At 36.5% G+C, this 18,322-nt stretch overlaps 1 protein-coding gene across 6 annotated transcripts in view; it reads right to left on the bottom strand.

Annotated features, from left to right (window-relative positions):
• CBLB (Cbl proto-oncogene B) overlaps positions 1–18,322 on the bottom strand; it is a 212,187-nt gene that overhangs the window by 116,599 nt on the left and 77,266 nt on the right. For 4 of the 6 annotated variants that reach the window (XM_065876496.1, XM_065876494.1, XM_065876497.1 and 1 more), the window contains one exon: positions 1,414–1,560. The exons of the other annotated variants lie outside the window; for them this stretch is intronic. In XM_065876496.1, coding sequence (XP_065732568.1) covers positions 1,414–1,560 — 147 coding nt within the window. The remainder of the gene's footprint in view (positions 1–1,413; positions 1,561–18,322) is intronic. 6 annotated transcript variants of the gene reach the window in all.

Raw genomic sequence — 18,322 nt, 5'->3', positions numbered from 1 at the left:
TACATTTTATTTAAGAAGTGGGATAAAGGCTTTAACATTTTTGAAGTAAAAAAATTATGCATCTGGGCTTCCCTGGTGGCGCAGTGGTTGAGAGTGTGCCTGCCGATGCAGGGGACATGGGTTCGTGCCCCGGTCCGGGGAAGATCCCACATGCCGCGGAGCGGCTGGGCCCGTGAGCCATGGCTGCTAAGCCTGCGCGTCCGGAGCCTGTGCTCCGCAACGGGAGCGGTCACAACAGTGAGAGGCCCGCGTACCGCAAAAAAAAAAAAAATATATATATATATATGCATCTAATCAAATGTGCATTGCTCTGTGTATGTCCTAGTCATGTGGTAGCTATAGATAAACACAGCACGTCATAGAGAAAAAAAAAAACGGGAAACCCAACGTTACAGTTAATTCACCAGTGTCACAGGACTCCAGATCACTGAAAGTGTGTGCCAACATTTTACATCGTATTTCATCAGCTAACATATAAATATAGAATTTAACTACAGGATGAAAACAATAATCTGTGTGTAAGCAATCACTCCTCCTTAATTCTTAGCTACAGTTCTGCCTACATTCAAGGACATTCTGAGGGTGCTCTCTCATCAAAGGGGACCCTTAAAAGAAACTGAAGAAACCATCTGCCACCCGATGCTCGGTTCTTAAGCATCTTACTAAGAGATTCCTGATAAAAGTTTTGCACGTTTTATTTAAGTTATGCAGACTTCAGATATTTAATTCCTATTATTTGCCAAGCTCACCTGGGTTTGTGTCTGGATAGGAAATACCTAAGGAAAACATCTTTAGCTATTTTTGTGAGATAATGCAACTCTGTGATAACATTATCCTCATTTCTGTATCTTGTTTACACGTGCATACTTTCTGTGCAATGACACAGAGAAAACCTGAATGCCAGTGCTGAGGCCTTTTCCTACTTCAATTTCAGATCTTCATCAAGCTTATACTCTACCTCCTAGTATAGAAAGCAGTCTCTGATGCCTGCAGTCCTCAAGTAAGTGTCCCCCCTCTAGATTGTCAGAACAATTTATTTAGGCCAATTTTTAAAGTGTCTTTCCCTTTCTGCCTTTTATTTTCTATATGTGTTTTATGTGTACACTAAGTTATAAAAAGTTATGAGCTTCTCATGTATACTCTGTCTTACATACATCTGCTTCTTAGAGCTAACTATTTAACTCAATGAATGCTCACCAAATAAATAAATGTCATATAATATTTACTTGGTAACAACAAAATTATTCAGTTACTGAGGTATACTTTTGGTGGCTAAATAGAAAAAACAGCAATCAAAACACTTATCAAAAATACTGCAGTATATTCTCAAAATACTCAGGTAAAATCTACACCATGTGGAACTGGAGGCAGGTCTAAGTCATTCTTTAAACATGGATCCAAATTTGTACTTACTTGTCTCCAAAAAACTTTCTCCAGAATTCAGCAGCATCTGCTTTCGTGATACGAAAGTTATCTCCCTGGAATTGCCCATTGGGAAAGATAGCTTTGATTTCTGCCAACATGTGACTGAAGATAAGGGAGAGTTTTGTAAGATTTCGTCTGTAGATACAAACAGGGAAAAATGAAGGAAAAAGTAAATATATAGGCATGTAAGATTTAATGGGAATATATTATGAAAAATGAAATTATCAACCTAGGTCAACTCAATAAAGCCCTTAAAAACAATGTTCATAAAAACTGTACATTTAAATTCCTAACAGGGATTCTATTAGTCGTCCATGTACTCATTTAATATAAACGTGAACAAGATGAAATTACATGAGGTTTAATGGGGGAGACGGACACCTAGAAAACTCATAATCAAATATAAATGTTAAACAGAAAAAACAGAGTGCTTATTTCTACACAGGGAATAAGGAAAGATGTGTCATTTAAGGCGAATCTAGCAAGATAAGCAGTTGTTCAACAGATGAAAGACTTAGAGTGGAGAGGAGGGGAAGGAGGAGAGGTTAGGAATTCAACTATTTGGATAATATCTAGATTTAGCATGGCTAGAGAAGAGCAGAAAGAGAGTGGAGGAAACGGCTTGAGATAAGATGAGAAAGTTTGGTTGGGACATGACAAAAAGAGGCATCTGAACCAATGAACAAAGTTTTTGTCAAATACACTTGTCACTTCTATATAAAAATCAGAGTTTCTGATAAGTCTCAGATATGTGCATATTTTAGAAGCTCCCTGGGTAATTCTAATGTAGTCCATAAAAAGCTACTGCAATAAGGAATGGGAAGCCAAAATGGACTAAAAAGATTAAGGAAATGATCAAATCTCGGTTTTAGAAAGAAAAAGCTATGGCAGTATGAAAACAATGGTTTGGAAGGGAAGGAAATGTAGGTGTTGTCTCTATTCTAATTTCCATGTTAAGTTCTGGGAATTCTGACATGATTTAGAACAGGCTTCAAACCATGACTAATACTTTAACAGTATCATCTACATTCCTTCTTAGCTTTTCATAAGTTTACAACATTAATTATGTTAATCAGCCCAAAACTGTTAGTGCTAGATAGTAAGGAAGCAACTGAAAGATAAAATACTACAGAACTTTTCAGTTTTGAGGTGACCTTGCCTCTTTATATTCCTGCTTATTCAGAATCACCAGAACACAGCAGGCGCATATCTACTATCTTTCCATTTTGAAGCCTTAACTGCTTTGTGTGTGTGTTGAGGGGTCAGGGCTGGGGCTGGGGAGGAGGCGCTTGAATTAGCACTCAAAGTAAATACAGAGGAAACTAAAGAAAGCCATCAAATCTGCAATGCATATAACACCATACAATGTTTCAGCAGGACTTTGATACTGAAAGTTGTGTTTATTTGCCTTTTTTTTTTACTCATGTATCTGGGTTTAATGACTCTCAAATAACAAGCAAAAAAAAACATGTTAGGTACCAAAAAGATCATAAAACATGCACCTCTCCATAAAGTCACTGAAAGGAAACATGTAACTTCCTATATTATATGAATACGTAATAAATAAGGTACTTGTGATAAAAAGTGGGAAAAATAGGAATGAACAGAAAGCAATAAAGTATAAAGTAATTGACACCTCAAAAAATTCATCTCTACTGGAAAACCAAAAAGTACCAATTTCCATAACCTTTATTATCCATGAGAAGATTTATGGGAAAGAAGGGTCAGAACTTAGGCCTTATTTTAGTCCTCGATTGGCAACAAACAATCTGCAAAATCATTATGGTTAGGTTATGCAAAATGTTTCATCATCTTCTTAGATTCAGCCACACTTCTGCACAACTCAGCCTAATTCCAAGGTAAAACTTCTTTAATTAGTTGAATCTTTGATCTTCTCATTTATGTCAACACATCCTCATTTAGGTGATGGTAGATTTAAGAAATCCAGTCTTAGGAAATGAAAAGTAAACTGATGAACTATATCCAAGGAAAGAATTGCAGCCAATACAAACTGCAACTGACTTTTGAAATCTGAGTTTAAGGAAAAACATAAAGTCACTTTTGAAAATCTGCAACGAATTTATTTCTATAATTAGGCAAACAAGTTAATTTTCTACCAAACTTCCAATTGATACATACAGAAGAAAAAAGAAAACAAGATGGCTGTAATTAGGGAAAACCAACTGTTCCTTATTTTTTGAATTGGTTGCTCTCCATCCCCTTGTTTCTCTGTTCTTTAATCATATCCAAATGTTTTTCATTTTTATTTGTTAGATCTAAAGCCTGAAGCACAATACCAGTGATTACCCATCTTGGATTTTTGATCCACTGGCTATGTAGGCAATAAACTTTAAAACAGAAATAGTAACATTTTATCTTTATAATTTACAGTCTAGAAGCTCTAATAATCACTATATAACTAATCACTGTTAAATTATAAACTGTGTGTATAGTCCAATTTTCTTGTTCCTACAAACAGATCACCATATTTTTATTCAACTTTTTGCACAAACTAAGGCAATGAAAAGATCTATTTTGCCTTTAGTCTTTAAAGAAACACAAATTCAAGTTGTTAAAAACATGTGAATGCAACAGTTTTGTGTTACTTTATTTTTCACATATACCAGAACGCATATTTATATTTATTTTATATCTAATTTTTAAAAACACACACCATACATATGTAAATGATTATTTTGGAAACCCTTTACCTGAAATATCGATTTACAGAGGTTGCAATCCACAACAAGAAAAGAACTTATAGCTAATTCTATTATCTGATGTCATTTAAATATACTGTCATAGCAAATAGGTTTGTTTTTTATATGACTGTGTGGGAGTTTTTTGTTTACTATATTTTGCTTTACATCAAGCTTTAGTTCCCCACCCCACTCTGCACTCTTAGATACCCATTTTAAAAATAAATAACCTCCAATTTTGAAAATAAAATCCAAGGATACAGTCATCTCTAATCATCTAGACATAGAGGGAAGAAAGGCAACAACTCCACATCTTCTTTGTAGATGAATTTTTTTCCTATCTTGGTATTTGTCCATACTTTGCCAATTTTCCCTAAGCCCACCTGACTGCCGCTCATCATAAGAGCAAAAATGATGACTGCTTAATAAAGGATTTGAAGCATCCTATATTAAGATATGTGTCTATTACTAAATGCCCTACCCCAGAACAACTAAGGAAATAAAATTTATCTACAAAGACTCAATAACCTTAAACATAACTTTAATTTACAAGAAATTTTCCAATACTTTCAATAAAGGGATACTCCCATTAACCATCAAAAGCTAAGCCATTTTAAAAATTTGTTTTGTGTGAGATTTTGTTTATAAGAAATAATTTTGGAGTAAAAGTATTCTGATACATACACCAGGTAAGCAAAAAGTAACTTCTAGATGTCAATACCGGGTAAACCAGTAAAGATGTTAATATATAGAAGAGCCTTGAGAAGGGGGAGGCAGAGAGGAGCAAAGACAAAGGAGAGGGAGAAGATGAGAAGGAAAACTATCTGCATTTAAAAAAAAAAAAAAGTGTAATGAATGCATCAGCAATGTCAAGAATATCACCTAGGAAGCAAGGTGCCTCTTTTATCCTGAATTTGATCACCTAAAACTGTCCTTCTTTAAAACAGTATGAATCAATTTCTCCAAAATTCAAGTCACATTACTCCACAGAATGTGAGGTCGGAAAGATGGAGCATCACTCTTTACGAGTAAGTCTTAGTAGCCTAAGTGGCTATAGTCAGCATCATCAGGAGGCTGAAGGTACACAAGATTTGACGTAGGATGACACAATCCTACCCTTAATAAATTTATCACATAGTAGGGGAGAAAAAGACATGACTACATTATTATCATACAATATAGTGGGGGCAATGCACCAACGACAGCCATCTTGAGATGAGGAATTTGAAAAATGAATAAAAAATACATCAAGACTTGATTAGTAACCTTCACTAAATGTAGGAGACACACAAAGAGAATAATCTAATTAGATCGTATGGAGTCCTTGACTTTGCTCACTTCAAGAAACAGCTGTGTCATATATCAAGGAGGAAATAAAAAGCTTTAAGTGCTGAAGTAGTGAAAAACTTTAAATGACACTTCATATCAGTGAGTTCCAAAGTCTCTGAGAATGTACTGCTTCTGGTAGAAGAAATGGGAGCCCATTTTTTATCCAAAAACTATTAATAATTCAATTTTTACATTTAAAAGCTAGAACACGTGCTTCTTAATCTTTACAAGGTGGAACAAATTCAACATAAAGAGAAAGGCAGGACACGAAGAATATAAACAGTGGCACTGAAAATGAGACTCACGTCCAGTTAAAGAGCAATTACCATTCACTCTATTTCTGATGTAGTGCCTTCGAAGATGGGTTTAGGGCGTTACTTCACACTGTTTTTGACCTTGGGAACATTTTGATTCCTAAGAAAGTGAGGATACTAGGCTGATGCAAGCCTTGCCTTTCATTTCCCCCTCTTGGGAATAGAGACTATTATTAAGATGACTCCTGGGAGTCTAAAATAAAACTGGATCTTCTCCATTCTCTTGTCTAAGTGCTTTAAAGTTTTCCATACATCTAAGGGGAAAACGAGGCAGATTTTTTTTTTTCAACTGAAGTATAGCTGATTTACAATATTGTGCTAGTTTCTGGTGTACAGCAAAGTGATTCAGTTATACATATATATACACATTCTTTTTCATACTCTTTTCCATTATGGTTTATGACAGGATATTGAATCTAGTTCCCTGTGCTATATATACAGTATATATATATAGTTGTTCATCTATTTTATATATAGTAGCTTGTATATGCTAATCCCAAACTCTAGTTTATCCCTCCCCAACCCCCCTTCCCCTTTGGTAACCGTAAGTTTGTTTTCTATGTCTGTCAGTCTGTTTCTGTTTTGTAAATAAGTTCATTTGTGCCATATTTACTTTTTTTTTTTTTTTTTTTTTTTTTTTGCAGAATGCGGGCCTCTCACTGCTGTGGCCTCTCCCGTTGCGGAGCACAGGCTCTGGACGCGCAGGCCCGGCGGCCATGGCTCACGGGCCCAGCCGCTCCGCGGCATGTGGGATCCTCCCGGACGGGGGCACGAACCCATGTCCCCTGCATCGGCAGGCGGACTCTCAACCACTGCGCCACCAGGGAAGCCCTGTGCCATATTTTAGATTCCACATATACGTGATATCATACGGTATTTGTCTTTCTCTGACTTACTTCACTTAGTATGATAATTTCTAGGTCCATCCACGCTGCTGCAAATAGCATTGTTTCATTATTTTCTATGGCTGAGTAATATTCCATTGTGTATATATACCACATCTTCTTTATCCCTTCATCTGTTGATGGACATTTAGGTTGCTTCCATGTCTTGGCTATTGTAAATAGTGTTGCAATGAACACTGGGGTACATGTATCTTTTCGAATTATGGTTTTCTCCAGATATATGCCCAGGAGTGGGATTGCTGGATCATATGGCAACTCTACTTTTAGTTTTTTAAGGAACGTCCATACTATTTTCCATAGTGTCTGCACCAATTTGAAAGGAATACAAAGCAGATCTTAAAAGTCCAAACCCCAATGAAGACTCAGAGCCTACCCCAAGTCATAAGAGAAGTAAAGTGTGAACAGAAACATTCTAACCTGAGACACAGGCAGCAGGACAATTTTTTAAGCTGTTCCATGTTACTCCATTGAACTGCTCACTTTAAAAGAATTTAGCAAACAATGTCAGTCCAAAAGCTGCACTAAAATAGGTAACCAAGGAAGGTCTTTTTCCTTTCTTAAAGGACAAATCATCCACCACTAAGAAGGCTAGGGAGACCAAGTGCAAAATTGTGTCTGGGAAAGACGAACCCTAGGCATCCTTTGATCTCTGCAGTATACTCTCAAACGTGTTGCCCACAACGGTCTATTAAGAGCAGCAGGCCATCTTACAAAGTAAGAATGATGCACTCAGGGTAAATAAATTTGCTTTCTAAAACAAACAGTTTTGAATGGACAATTTACAAATGACTTACCTAAACACAATTAAAACATGAAATATTCCTATCACATTCAAATGTAATATCCTTTGACAAGTTCCCAGAAGATATTCAAAAGATATTCTGCCTAATTCTTCAACTGTTGTGTATTAAAGAGATTGGCCCTGAAATCTGATAGTACATATTGGGTTCATATCCTTACTCTGCTGGTAGTCTTGAACAAGTTACTAAACCTCTCTCTCTGAATCAGTTTCCTCATCTCTAAAAGTTTTAAATAGAAATGCCTGTCTCACTAAGTTGATGTGAGGAGTAAATAAGATATGAAGGTAAGAGCCTAACACAACTAATTTTTAAAACTCTCAATAAATAAGAGTTATTATTAACTCTACCTGCCACCTCTGTTTAAAAGTATAAATATCCTAGTAGTCTTTCTTCGTTTCCCCATATAATACTATTGTTACTTAAACTGATGGCCTTCTTAAGGCCATCATTCTCACCTTATTATCGTCAATTGTCATGGTGGCCTCTTATAATTCCACAGCAAACAATGGGCGAATATTTGATTAATCCATTCATTTATTCTGCATACCTTGACTGAGTGTCTTCTAGACTATGTCTAGGTAGGCACTGATGATACAAAGGTGAAGATGACACAATCCTACTCTTAATGAATTTAAGGGGCTTAGGGATTGCCAAAGGTATAGAACAACATAGTGGGAATAAAACTGAGATAGAAGCAGAACAAAGGTGGTAATCAGTGAGAGAGACAGAGGGGTCTACAATGTTGGGGGTGATGGATGCAGTTCTGACCAGAATATGGCCCTGCAATGGGTAGGAACAGTACAGTGAAGATGAATTAGGTGAGGAATTAAAAAACTCCAAGGGTGAATGGGGTCCTTCAAGTGGATTTTGAAATTTCCTAAGATTATGACAGCAGTTTGGATGAAGAAAAGGACTACAATAAGCCTTAACTCAGTACATTCAATAAAACTTCCCAAATAATCTTTTTAAATGTTAGCTATTTAAACTTTGCAGCAATGCAGAGTAGGATTATCCCTTTGATGATTTCAACAAATAATTTTATTTTATTTTTTTTACATCGTTATTGGAGTATAATTGCTTTACAGTGGTGTTAGTTTCTGCTTTATGACAAAGTGAATCAGTTATACACATACATATGTTCCCGTATCTCTTCCCTCTTGCATCTCCCTCCCTCCCACCCTCCCTACAACAAATAATTTTATATGGAAAATTTATTATGAGAAACTACGACAGTATGATATGATCACTCGTACTTTCATCTGGTTTAAAAGTTTAACAATATCTACTTCAATAAAGAAAACACTTTTGGGGCTTCCCTGGTGGCGCAGTGGTTGAGAGTCCGCCTGCCGATGCAGGGGATATGGGTTCGTGCCCCGGTCCGGGAAGATCCCACATGCCGCGGAGCGGCTGGGCCCGTGAGCCATGGCCGCTGAGCCTGCGCGTCCGGAGCCTGTGCTCCGCAACGGGAGGGGCCACAGCAGTGAGAGGCCCACGTACCGTTAAAAAAAAAAAAAAAAAAAAAAAAAAGAAAACTTTTGTCTTTAGTGTTGGACTTCTTTTGATTTTTAAACCTAATCTGTAACAAGTATCCTCTTATAAAATAAACCTTAAAAATGTAGACCAGTCTATTACTTGAGAGCGAAAAGAAAAAACTATTCCTGCATTCCTATTTAAGATAAAATATCAATACAATAAAAATTCTGTGAACCATGTGGAAAGTTGCCATTGCAATGATTCAAATAGAAGCAGCCAGAAGTAATCATAGTAGAACTTTGTTTTCTTTGAGTTTCTTTGATAGGTTCTTTTTCAAAAGAAAAAGAAACACTGGAAGTTTAAACTATACTTTTATGACCCGGGGTACTTTGATAAAAGAAGAGTCTCTTCATCAAATAGACAAGCTTGACCCTGAAACAATTTTTTTTAATTTAGATTCATTTATGTTCTTTGCAATTCCCAGTAGATCGCCATAAGAAAAATTACAGTGAAGTAGCAATCTGAATTATGTCAATTAAGTCAGTACTTATTGCTTCTAATGAAAATTCTTCATTATTTTTACTTGCTACATTCCCTAGTCCACTATTTTTATTTTTGGTCATATTTACACTTCAGAGATAGATTTTACTTCTACTCATTAGAATATAGTTCAAATTTTTCCTACAATATTTTCTTCGAGGATTTCTCCTGTCCATGGGACCAAGCTACCTTGCACCATTTCTCACACCACTTCTCTGTTCTCTCCTCGAGCATTTGAACGGCCTCTTCCTGACCTCTCCTGCTCTTAACCTCGGGTTAAGCTACATCTTCCTCCTTACTGATTCAAAGTTCCAATGTCTCAGCCTGTTGAACTTTCACCTGCACCAATTTTATGTCAAAGTACGGCCATGGTATCTTTTCCATCCCCCTTCCTGGATGTCATCTATCAGGCTATTAAATGCCACCACTTCACATTACCTGCAGTGGCAGGAAGTTCTCTCTGAAGAGTACCACAGCTATTGTATAAACATATCGCACTTCACCTCAATCAGAGCAAAAGTCTTTGTTGGGGAAGAAAAAGTCTTATTATACCTGTAACAGCTTCTTACACATAATAGATACCCAATAAATGTTAATGTCAATGACCATGAAAATATTTAAAGAATAAACACATAAAAATTTCCTGACCCGGACAGTGCTAATGAACAGATCGATAGGAGCAGTACATAAAACCAGTTTACAGAAACACTGCATAGTAAGGCATCAACTTTCCAAACTTTGATGAAAAGGAATTTTACCAAAAGCTGCTTTAAGAGAGAAGTAAAAATCTAGTGTTTGACTCTAAATAAGAAAAAACAAAAATCTTTGCTCTGTGAGTTGTAGTATCTTTTCTCTCCCTATTTATTTTTTCTTTGTTAATTGCAAAATATAACAACAGCCATGAAAGAAAATTAAGGCTGTATGCCCCATGTGAAGTTTCCAGAATCTCAGTAAACTGAACACATTTGTCATACTTTCTGAGGAAGCATAAACAGTTTCCATCACATTACCTGTTCCCTGACAGTTACTTCCTCCTTTTGACTCCGGAAATTTTCCTCAGTGATACCTTTGTCCCACTTCAACCCTGCTCCCCAGGAATGGAACAAGTGAAAAACAAATGAACCACAGAGCAAAGAGATAGCTCAGCTCTCTGCTGCTCATGTTCTGCATTACTGACAAGAAAACTAAAATCATGACATGTATTCCACCTCTTCCCTGGGGTTAAAATTACTTTATTCAAACGGCTGAGGAAAATATAAAAATAAACATAATTTGGCCAAGCAATTCTCATTTATTTTTGGTATAACTGACATGGATGCCACATTATAACATAGTGTGTGTGTGTGTGTGTGTGTGTGTGTGTGTGTGTACGCACACACACAAACGTGCTCAATAAAAGTGTGAAGTGAAAAAGGCAAGACAATAAATAGTATGCCTAGTACTGTCTTAGTTCTATTAAAAAGCTAAATATCACACTACAGACAAATAGAAAACAAATATAGGATATACACAAAAAGACATAAACAGTAGTAATCTCTGGATAGTTTATAAATGGTTTTTCTATTTTTTTCTTTAAATATTCCTATTTTCAAAAATATTATTGACAAGCCATCATACTGACCTTCTCAGGCAAACCTGCAATGTGCCTGAAGGAGAGAGAGTGACTAGATTTCCACACCCACTGCAACAGCCCATCCTCTGACAGGCCCCAGTGGCACCCAGGTTCCCAAACTTGGCTTTCAAGTCCAGAAGGCATTTCTGGTGCAGTCACCCCAAACCTTTTACTTGACCACTAAGTCCCAATTTTCTACAAAGTATTAGCCCTTCCACCATAGAACATTCCCTGATGGCACACAGTGTAATTTCACTTTTTTAGGATATAAAGCAGGGAATACAAAGGTCAAAGAGTCCAATAACTGATAAACTGAATGAGGAATCATCTCATTCTACTTACACCTCATTATCCTTAAAGCTAGTTGGTGACATTATCTCCTACCTTTACAATAATCTCCTAAAAAAAAAAAAAACCCACAATTAAATTGAATTATTTTTAGGAACAAGAGAGTCCCTGATAGTTATTATAGATAAATTAGCACATCACATATATTCTTTGTCATACAACAGCATAAAAGAAATGTATAGTGACACATGACCAGAGTAACCCACATTTTCCCTTCAGCGTACCAGATACAGATATGACATATGATAATGGGTTCAAGACAAGTGGGCTCATTTAGATGTCTGCAGCCTCAGAAAGAAATGCTAGGTTTTTTTAAGCAGTGAAGACTGACTTACTTTTCTTTCAAAATTGGGATTTTATTTTTCTTTCAAAATGAAAAAAAAAGGTAAAATAATCATAAGAAAACATGGCTGTAGTTGTTAGTAGTACAATTTCCCTGGACCACTAGAAACTTCTTAAACTTTCTGAATGTAGCAACAACAGGTATATTTTTTAAATTTGAAAAAAGGTCTAAGGTTTTCTTAAACTGGCTAAAGTTAAACTGGATGTAGCTTATTCTGTAGCCGAGTGGTGGCGGCAGGACCTTGTAGACAATTGGTTTCTACATTTCCCATATCAAGTCTCATGAAGGAAGTACTGGGATATGGTGGAGGAAAGCACGGCACTGGGAGCACAGGGGTCTAGACACAGCTCTGCCTGTCTCATTACTCCATGATAAGAAAAGAGCTGAAAGCTTCTCTTATCCAAAGTTTTGTCCTCTATAAAATGAGGAGACTGTGGGTACATAATTTGAGGTCCCATAACATTCCATGAGGCTGTCATCACTTTTATTTCTGGCTGGTAGGAGGTGACTAGACAGCTCAGGCACTAAAAAGCCCATATGCTTTAGGGAAAAATTATGAATCCATTTCACAACCTAAAAATCAATACGAAGTACAAGGTGCTATAAAATATTTTCAGTGTACAGACTTTCCTCAATATACCTCAATCTGAGACTGCAGAAATCCTTAAGTCAGGATAGAAAAATCTAACATTGAAAACTGCAATTATAGCAAGTATAAAAATTCATTAGTATTTTTGGAAGCCTTAATTTTTATTTTGTTTATTACCATATAGGCATCTCTGACTTTTTCTTTCCTTTTCAACAAAGGAAAATCCCTGAATAACACTCTTTCAAATCAAAACCACAAAGCAGTAGAAATAACAAAAAAATAATAAAAGGCAACTTAAAAACTATTTTTCGTGTTAATGAAAAGTAAACACTAGAACATATGAAAAACGTAGACTACTAAAGCAAAGTATGCTCAGTGGGAAATCTATGGTTTAAAAAGTTGATTTTATTTATTTGTCCTTGGTTAGGAAATGTGCTAATAGTAAGCATAGGACATTATCACATCTAAGAATGTTAACTTTCATCTCAACTGAGAGTTTAGAAATATCTTAATTTAGGGAGACTGTAATGTTTACCACATGATGGCTGATCAATAACATGAATCAAATCCCTTTACTGTTTTAGTCTGATTGCAAATGACATAAGCAGCACATCAATAAAACCACCCTTAGACACTGGCTTTGGAGTAGAAAGACAAACACATCTAATCTGCCCACACGCTCAAGGCCAAATATTTCAAGTTAAAACTCCAGCTCTAGAGTTAAATTAATCTAAACTTGAGCTTAAACCACTTAGTAACTGAATTACTTTAGGTACTAAATTACCCTCTAAGCCATAGTTCCCTCGTCTCCAAAACATGAATTACAACAGTACTTAAAGAATTCGTGGAGGATTAGAGATGGCCAAAAATTCTTTGCCACTCTTCCCATCACGCAGTGGAGTCTATTCCCCCTCCGCTTGTACCTGGGCTAGGCTGTGCGTTGCTTTGACCAGTAGAATGTGGTAGAAATTATACCGCGTAAATTCTGAGGCTAGGCCCTAAGAGATCTGTGCTTTCTGCCTTTGTATCTTGGAACATGATCTTGGAATTTAGTGGTCATGCTGTGAGGAAGCCCAAGCAGTCATGCAGAAAGGCCCCAGTGAGTCCCCAGCTGCAAGGAAGCAACAAGCGCTAGGCATGCGAGGGAGGCCCAACACCCCAGCCAATAAAACATAAAATAGAAGCCAACCCACAAAATCATAGCAAATAATAGTTGTTGGTAAATTAAGCCTCTAAGTTTTATGTGGTTTGATACACAGCAGTAAATAATGGGCTTAGGAAATTGACACACAGCAAGCATTTGATAAATTTGTATCATTATTACTAGTATTATTAGTGCTACTAGCTTACTATTATTATCATTATTGTCATCAATAGTAGCAGCTGAAAGGCTAGGGCCCTCTTCTCTCTGTCAATATGAATAAGTAAATAACTTACGGATAAAGGATCAAACGCTATTTAAAACTATTCTTCCTACTTAAAGCATTTTCACACTGGAAATTATAAAATTTACATCTTCTGTATTTTCTCTGATACTAAAACAAACTAACCAAAAGAGGTTTTTAGAAGAAATCTGGACTATACTAGCTGGAAAGTAGTCTAACTCAGATTTGTATCAGAAGGAATTTAATTTCCAAAACATACTTATTTAGATAAGCATACAATGAACTGAGCTGTGAAAATACCATTAGGTTAATCCACTGAGAAATGCAAATCAGAACTACAATGAGATATCACCGCACACCAGTCAGAATGGCCATCATCAAAAAATCTACAAACAATAAATGCTGGAGAGGGTGTGGAGGAAAGGGAACCCTCTTGCACTGTTGGTGGGAATGTAAATTGATACAGCCACTATGGAGAACAGTATGGAGGTTCCTTAAAAAACTACAAATAGAACTACCATATGACCCAGCAATCCCACTACTGGGCATATATCCTGAGAAAACCATAATTCAAAAAAGTCATATACCACAATGTTCATCGCAGCACTATTTACAATAACCAAGACATGGAAGCAGTCTAAGTGTCCATCAACAGATGACTGGATAAAGAAGATGTGGCACATTACAATGGAATATTACTCAGCCATAAAAAGAAACGAAATTGACTATTTGCAGTGAGGTGGATGGACCTAGAGACTGTCATACAGAGTGAAGTATGTCAGAAAGAGAAAAATACCGTATGCTAACACATATATATGGAATCTAAAAAAAAAAAAATAAGGTTCTGAAGAACCTAGGAGCAGGACAGGAATAAAGATGCAGATATAGAGAATGGACTTGAGGACACGGGGATGGGGAAGTGTAAGCTGGGACGAGGTGAGAGAGTAGCATTGCCATATATACACTATAAAATGTAAAATAGCTAGTGCGAAGCAGCTGCATAGCACAGGGAGATCAGCCTGGTGCTTTGTGTCCCCCTAGAGGGGTGGGATAGGAAGGGTGGGAGGCACACACAAGAGGGAGGGGATATGGGGATATATATATACATACAGCTGATTCACTTCGTTATATAGCAGAAACTAACACACAATTGTAAAGCAAATAAAGATATTTAAAAAAGATATTTTAAAAAATCCACTGATTTCTACCGACAACAGACTTAATTTCTACAAGTCTTAAATGCTCAAAGGTAGAGAATACCCTTAATATTATATGTACATAAAATGTAAGCAAAGACCTGAAATGTTCATAGACTGTATAGCAGTCTTTTAATTGAGCTGCCATTTATATCACATTTTCTAAATACGACTTAACATAACTAGATTTGAAGTATGTCTAGATAAGAAATCATCCTGGATTTTGGCTTGTCTATTTCTACTCACTGAGGACTCTGTTTAAAAGTCAATTGCTTTGGGTAGTATAGTCATTTTCAAAATATTACTTCTTTCAATCCAAGAACATGGTATATTTCTCCACCTGTTTATGTCATCTTTGATTTCTTTCATAAGTGTTTTGTAGTTTTCTGAGTACAAGTCTTTTGCCTCCTTAGGCAGGTTTATTCCTAGGCATTTTATTCTTTTTGTTGTAATGGTAAATGGAAGTGTTTCCTTATTTTTTTTTCTCTGATTTTTCATTGTTGGTGTCTAGGAATGCCAGATTTAGATGCATTAATTCTATATCCTGCAACCTTACCAAATTCACTGATTAGTTCTAGTAGTTTTCTGGTTGCATCTTTAGGATTTTCTATATATAGTATCATGTCATCTGCAAACAGTGACAGTTTTACTTCTTTTCCTATTTGTATTCCTTTTATTTCTTTTTCTTCTCTGACTGCCGTGGCTAAGACTTCCAAAACTATGCAGAATAAGAATGGCGAGAGGGGACATCCTTGTCTTGTTCCTGATCTTAGTGGAAATGCTTTCAGTTTTTCACCATTGAGTATGATGCTTGCTGTGGGTTTGTCATATAAGGCCTTTATTATGTTGAGGTAGGTTCCCTCTACGCCCATTTTCTGGAGAGGTTTTATCATAAATGGGTGTTGAATTTTGTCAAAAGCTTTTTCTGCATCTATTGAGATGATCATATGGTTTTTATTCCTTCAATTTGTTAATGTGGTGTATCACACTGATTGATTTGCGTATATTGAAGAATCCTTGCATCCCTGGGATAAATCCCACTTGATCATGGTGTATGATCCTTTTAACATGTTGTTGGATTCTGTTTGCTAGTATTTTGTTCAGGATTTTTGCATCTATGTTCATCAGTGACATTGGTCTACAATTTTCTTTTTTTGTGATATCTTTTTCTGGTTTTGGTACCAGGGTGACGGTGGCTTCGTAGAATGAATTTGGGAGTGTTTCTCCCTCTGCAATTTTCTGGAAGAGTTTGAGAAGTATTGGTGTTAGCTCTTCTCTAAATGTTTGATAGAATTCGCCTGTGAAGGCTTCTGGTCCTGAACTTTTGTCTGTTGGAAGATTTTTAATTACGGTTTCAATTTCATTACTTGTGATAGGTCTGTTTATATTTTCTAATTCTTCCTGGTTCAGTCTAGGAAAATTGTACCTAACCCTACAATTCGTATGGAAACACAAAAGACCCCTAACAGCCAAAGCAATCTTGAAAAAGAAAAAGAGTTGGAGGAATCAGGCTCCCCAACTTCAAACTATGCCACAAAGCTACAGTAATCAAGACAGTATGGTACTGGCACAAAAACAGATATATAGATCAATGGTACAGGATAGAAAGCCCAGAGATATACCCACGCACATATGGTCACCTAACTTACGACAAAAGAGGCAAGAACACACAATGGAGAAAAGACAGCCTCTTCAGTAAGTGGTGCTGGGAAAACTGGACAGCTACATGTAAAAGAATGAAATTAGGACACTACCTAACACCTTACACAAAAATAAACTCCAAATGGATTAAAGACCTAAATGTAACCAGACACTATAAAACTCTTAGAGGAAAACATAGGAAGAACACTCTTTGACATAAACCACAGCAAGATCTTTTGTGACCCACCTCCTAGAGTAACAGAAATAAAAATAAACAAATGGGACTTAATTAAACTTAAAAGCTTTTGCACAGCAAAGGAAACCGTAAACAAGACAAAAAGACAACCCTCAGAATGGGAAAAAATATTTGCAAATGAGACAACAGACAAAGGATTAATCTCCAAAATATACAAATAGCTCATGGAGCTCAATATCAAAAAACCAAACAATCCAATTAAAAAATGGGCGGAAGACCTAAATAGACATTTCACCAAGGAAGACATACAGATGACCAAGAGGCACATGAAAAGATGCTCAACATCACTAATTATTAGAGAAATGCAAATCAAAACGACAATGAGGCATCACCTCACGCAGGTCAGAACGGCCATTATCAAAAAATCTAGAAACAATAAATGCTGGAAAGGGTGTGGTGAAAAGGAAACTCTCCTATACTGTTGGTGGTAATGTAAATTGATACAGCAACTATGGAAAACAGTATGAAGGTTTCTTAGAAAACTAAAAATAGAACTACCATATGACCCAGCAATCCCACTACTGGGCATAGACCCTGAGAAAACCATAATTCAAAAAGAGACATGTACCACAATGTTCACTGCAGCACTATTTACAATAGCCAGGACGTGGAAAGCAACCTCAGTGTCCAACAACAGATGACTGGATAAAGAAGATGTGGCACATATTACAATGTAATATTACTCAGCCATAAAAAGAAATGAAATTGAGTTATTTGTAGTGAGGCGGATGGACCTAGAGTCTGTCATACAGAGTGAACTAAGTCAGAAAGAGAAAAACAAATAAAATATGATAACGCATATATATGGAATCTTAAAAGAAAAAAAATGGTACTGATGAACCTAGTTGCAGGGCAGGAATAAAGATGTAGCCATAGAGAATAGACTTGAGGACACGGGGTGGGTGGGGGAAGCTGGGGAGAAGTGAGAGTAGCATTGACATATATATACTACCGAAAGTAAAATAGAGAGCCAGTGGGAAGCAGCTGTATAGCACAGGGAGATCAGCTCGGTGCTTTGCGATGACCTAGAGGAGTGGGATAGGGAGGATGGGAGGGAGGCTCAAGAGGGAGGGGATATGGGGACATATGTATACATATGGCTGATTCACTTTGGTGTACAACAGAAACTAACACAGCATTGCGAAGCAATTTACTCCATTAAAGATCTATTAAAGGAAAAAAAAGTCAAGAACTATTAATAATCCCTTACTTATCAACACTGAAGTGTACACACTGATATTTTTTTAAGCATAATTCTTCTGGCTTCCAGCTGTAGCTATACCATCACAATAATGATCTTGAGAAGACATTTAAAGGTACTGTTGAACAGGTTATTGTACCTGTCTATCCATGTAAATAAATTTACTGAAATGGTTATTCAACAGATATACTGCTATACCCAAGACTTGTAAGGTTCAATTTATACACTTAGCATGAGAATCAATCATTATTCCTCTTCTGATGATA

The sequence above is a fragment of the Phocoena phocoena genome, chromosome 4, assembly GCF_963924675.1.
Source record: "Phocoena phocoena chromosome 4, mPhoPho1.1, whole genome shotgun sequence".
NCBI lineage: Eukaryota > Metazoa > Chordata > Mammalia > Artiodactyla > Phocoenidae > Phocoena > Phocoena phocoena.
The sequence above is the reverse complement of the archived record's forward strand: the minus strand, read 5'-3'. Positions and strand labels throughout refer to the sequence as shown.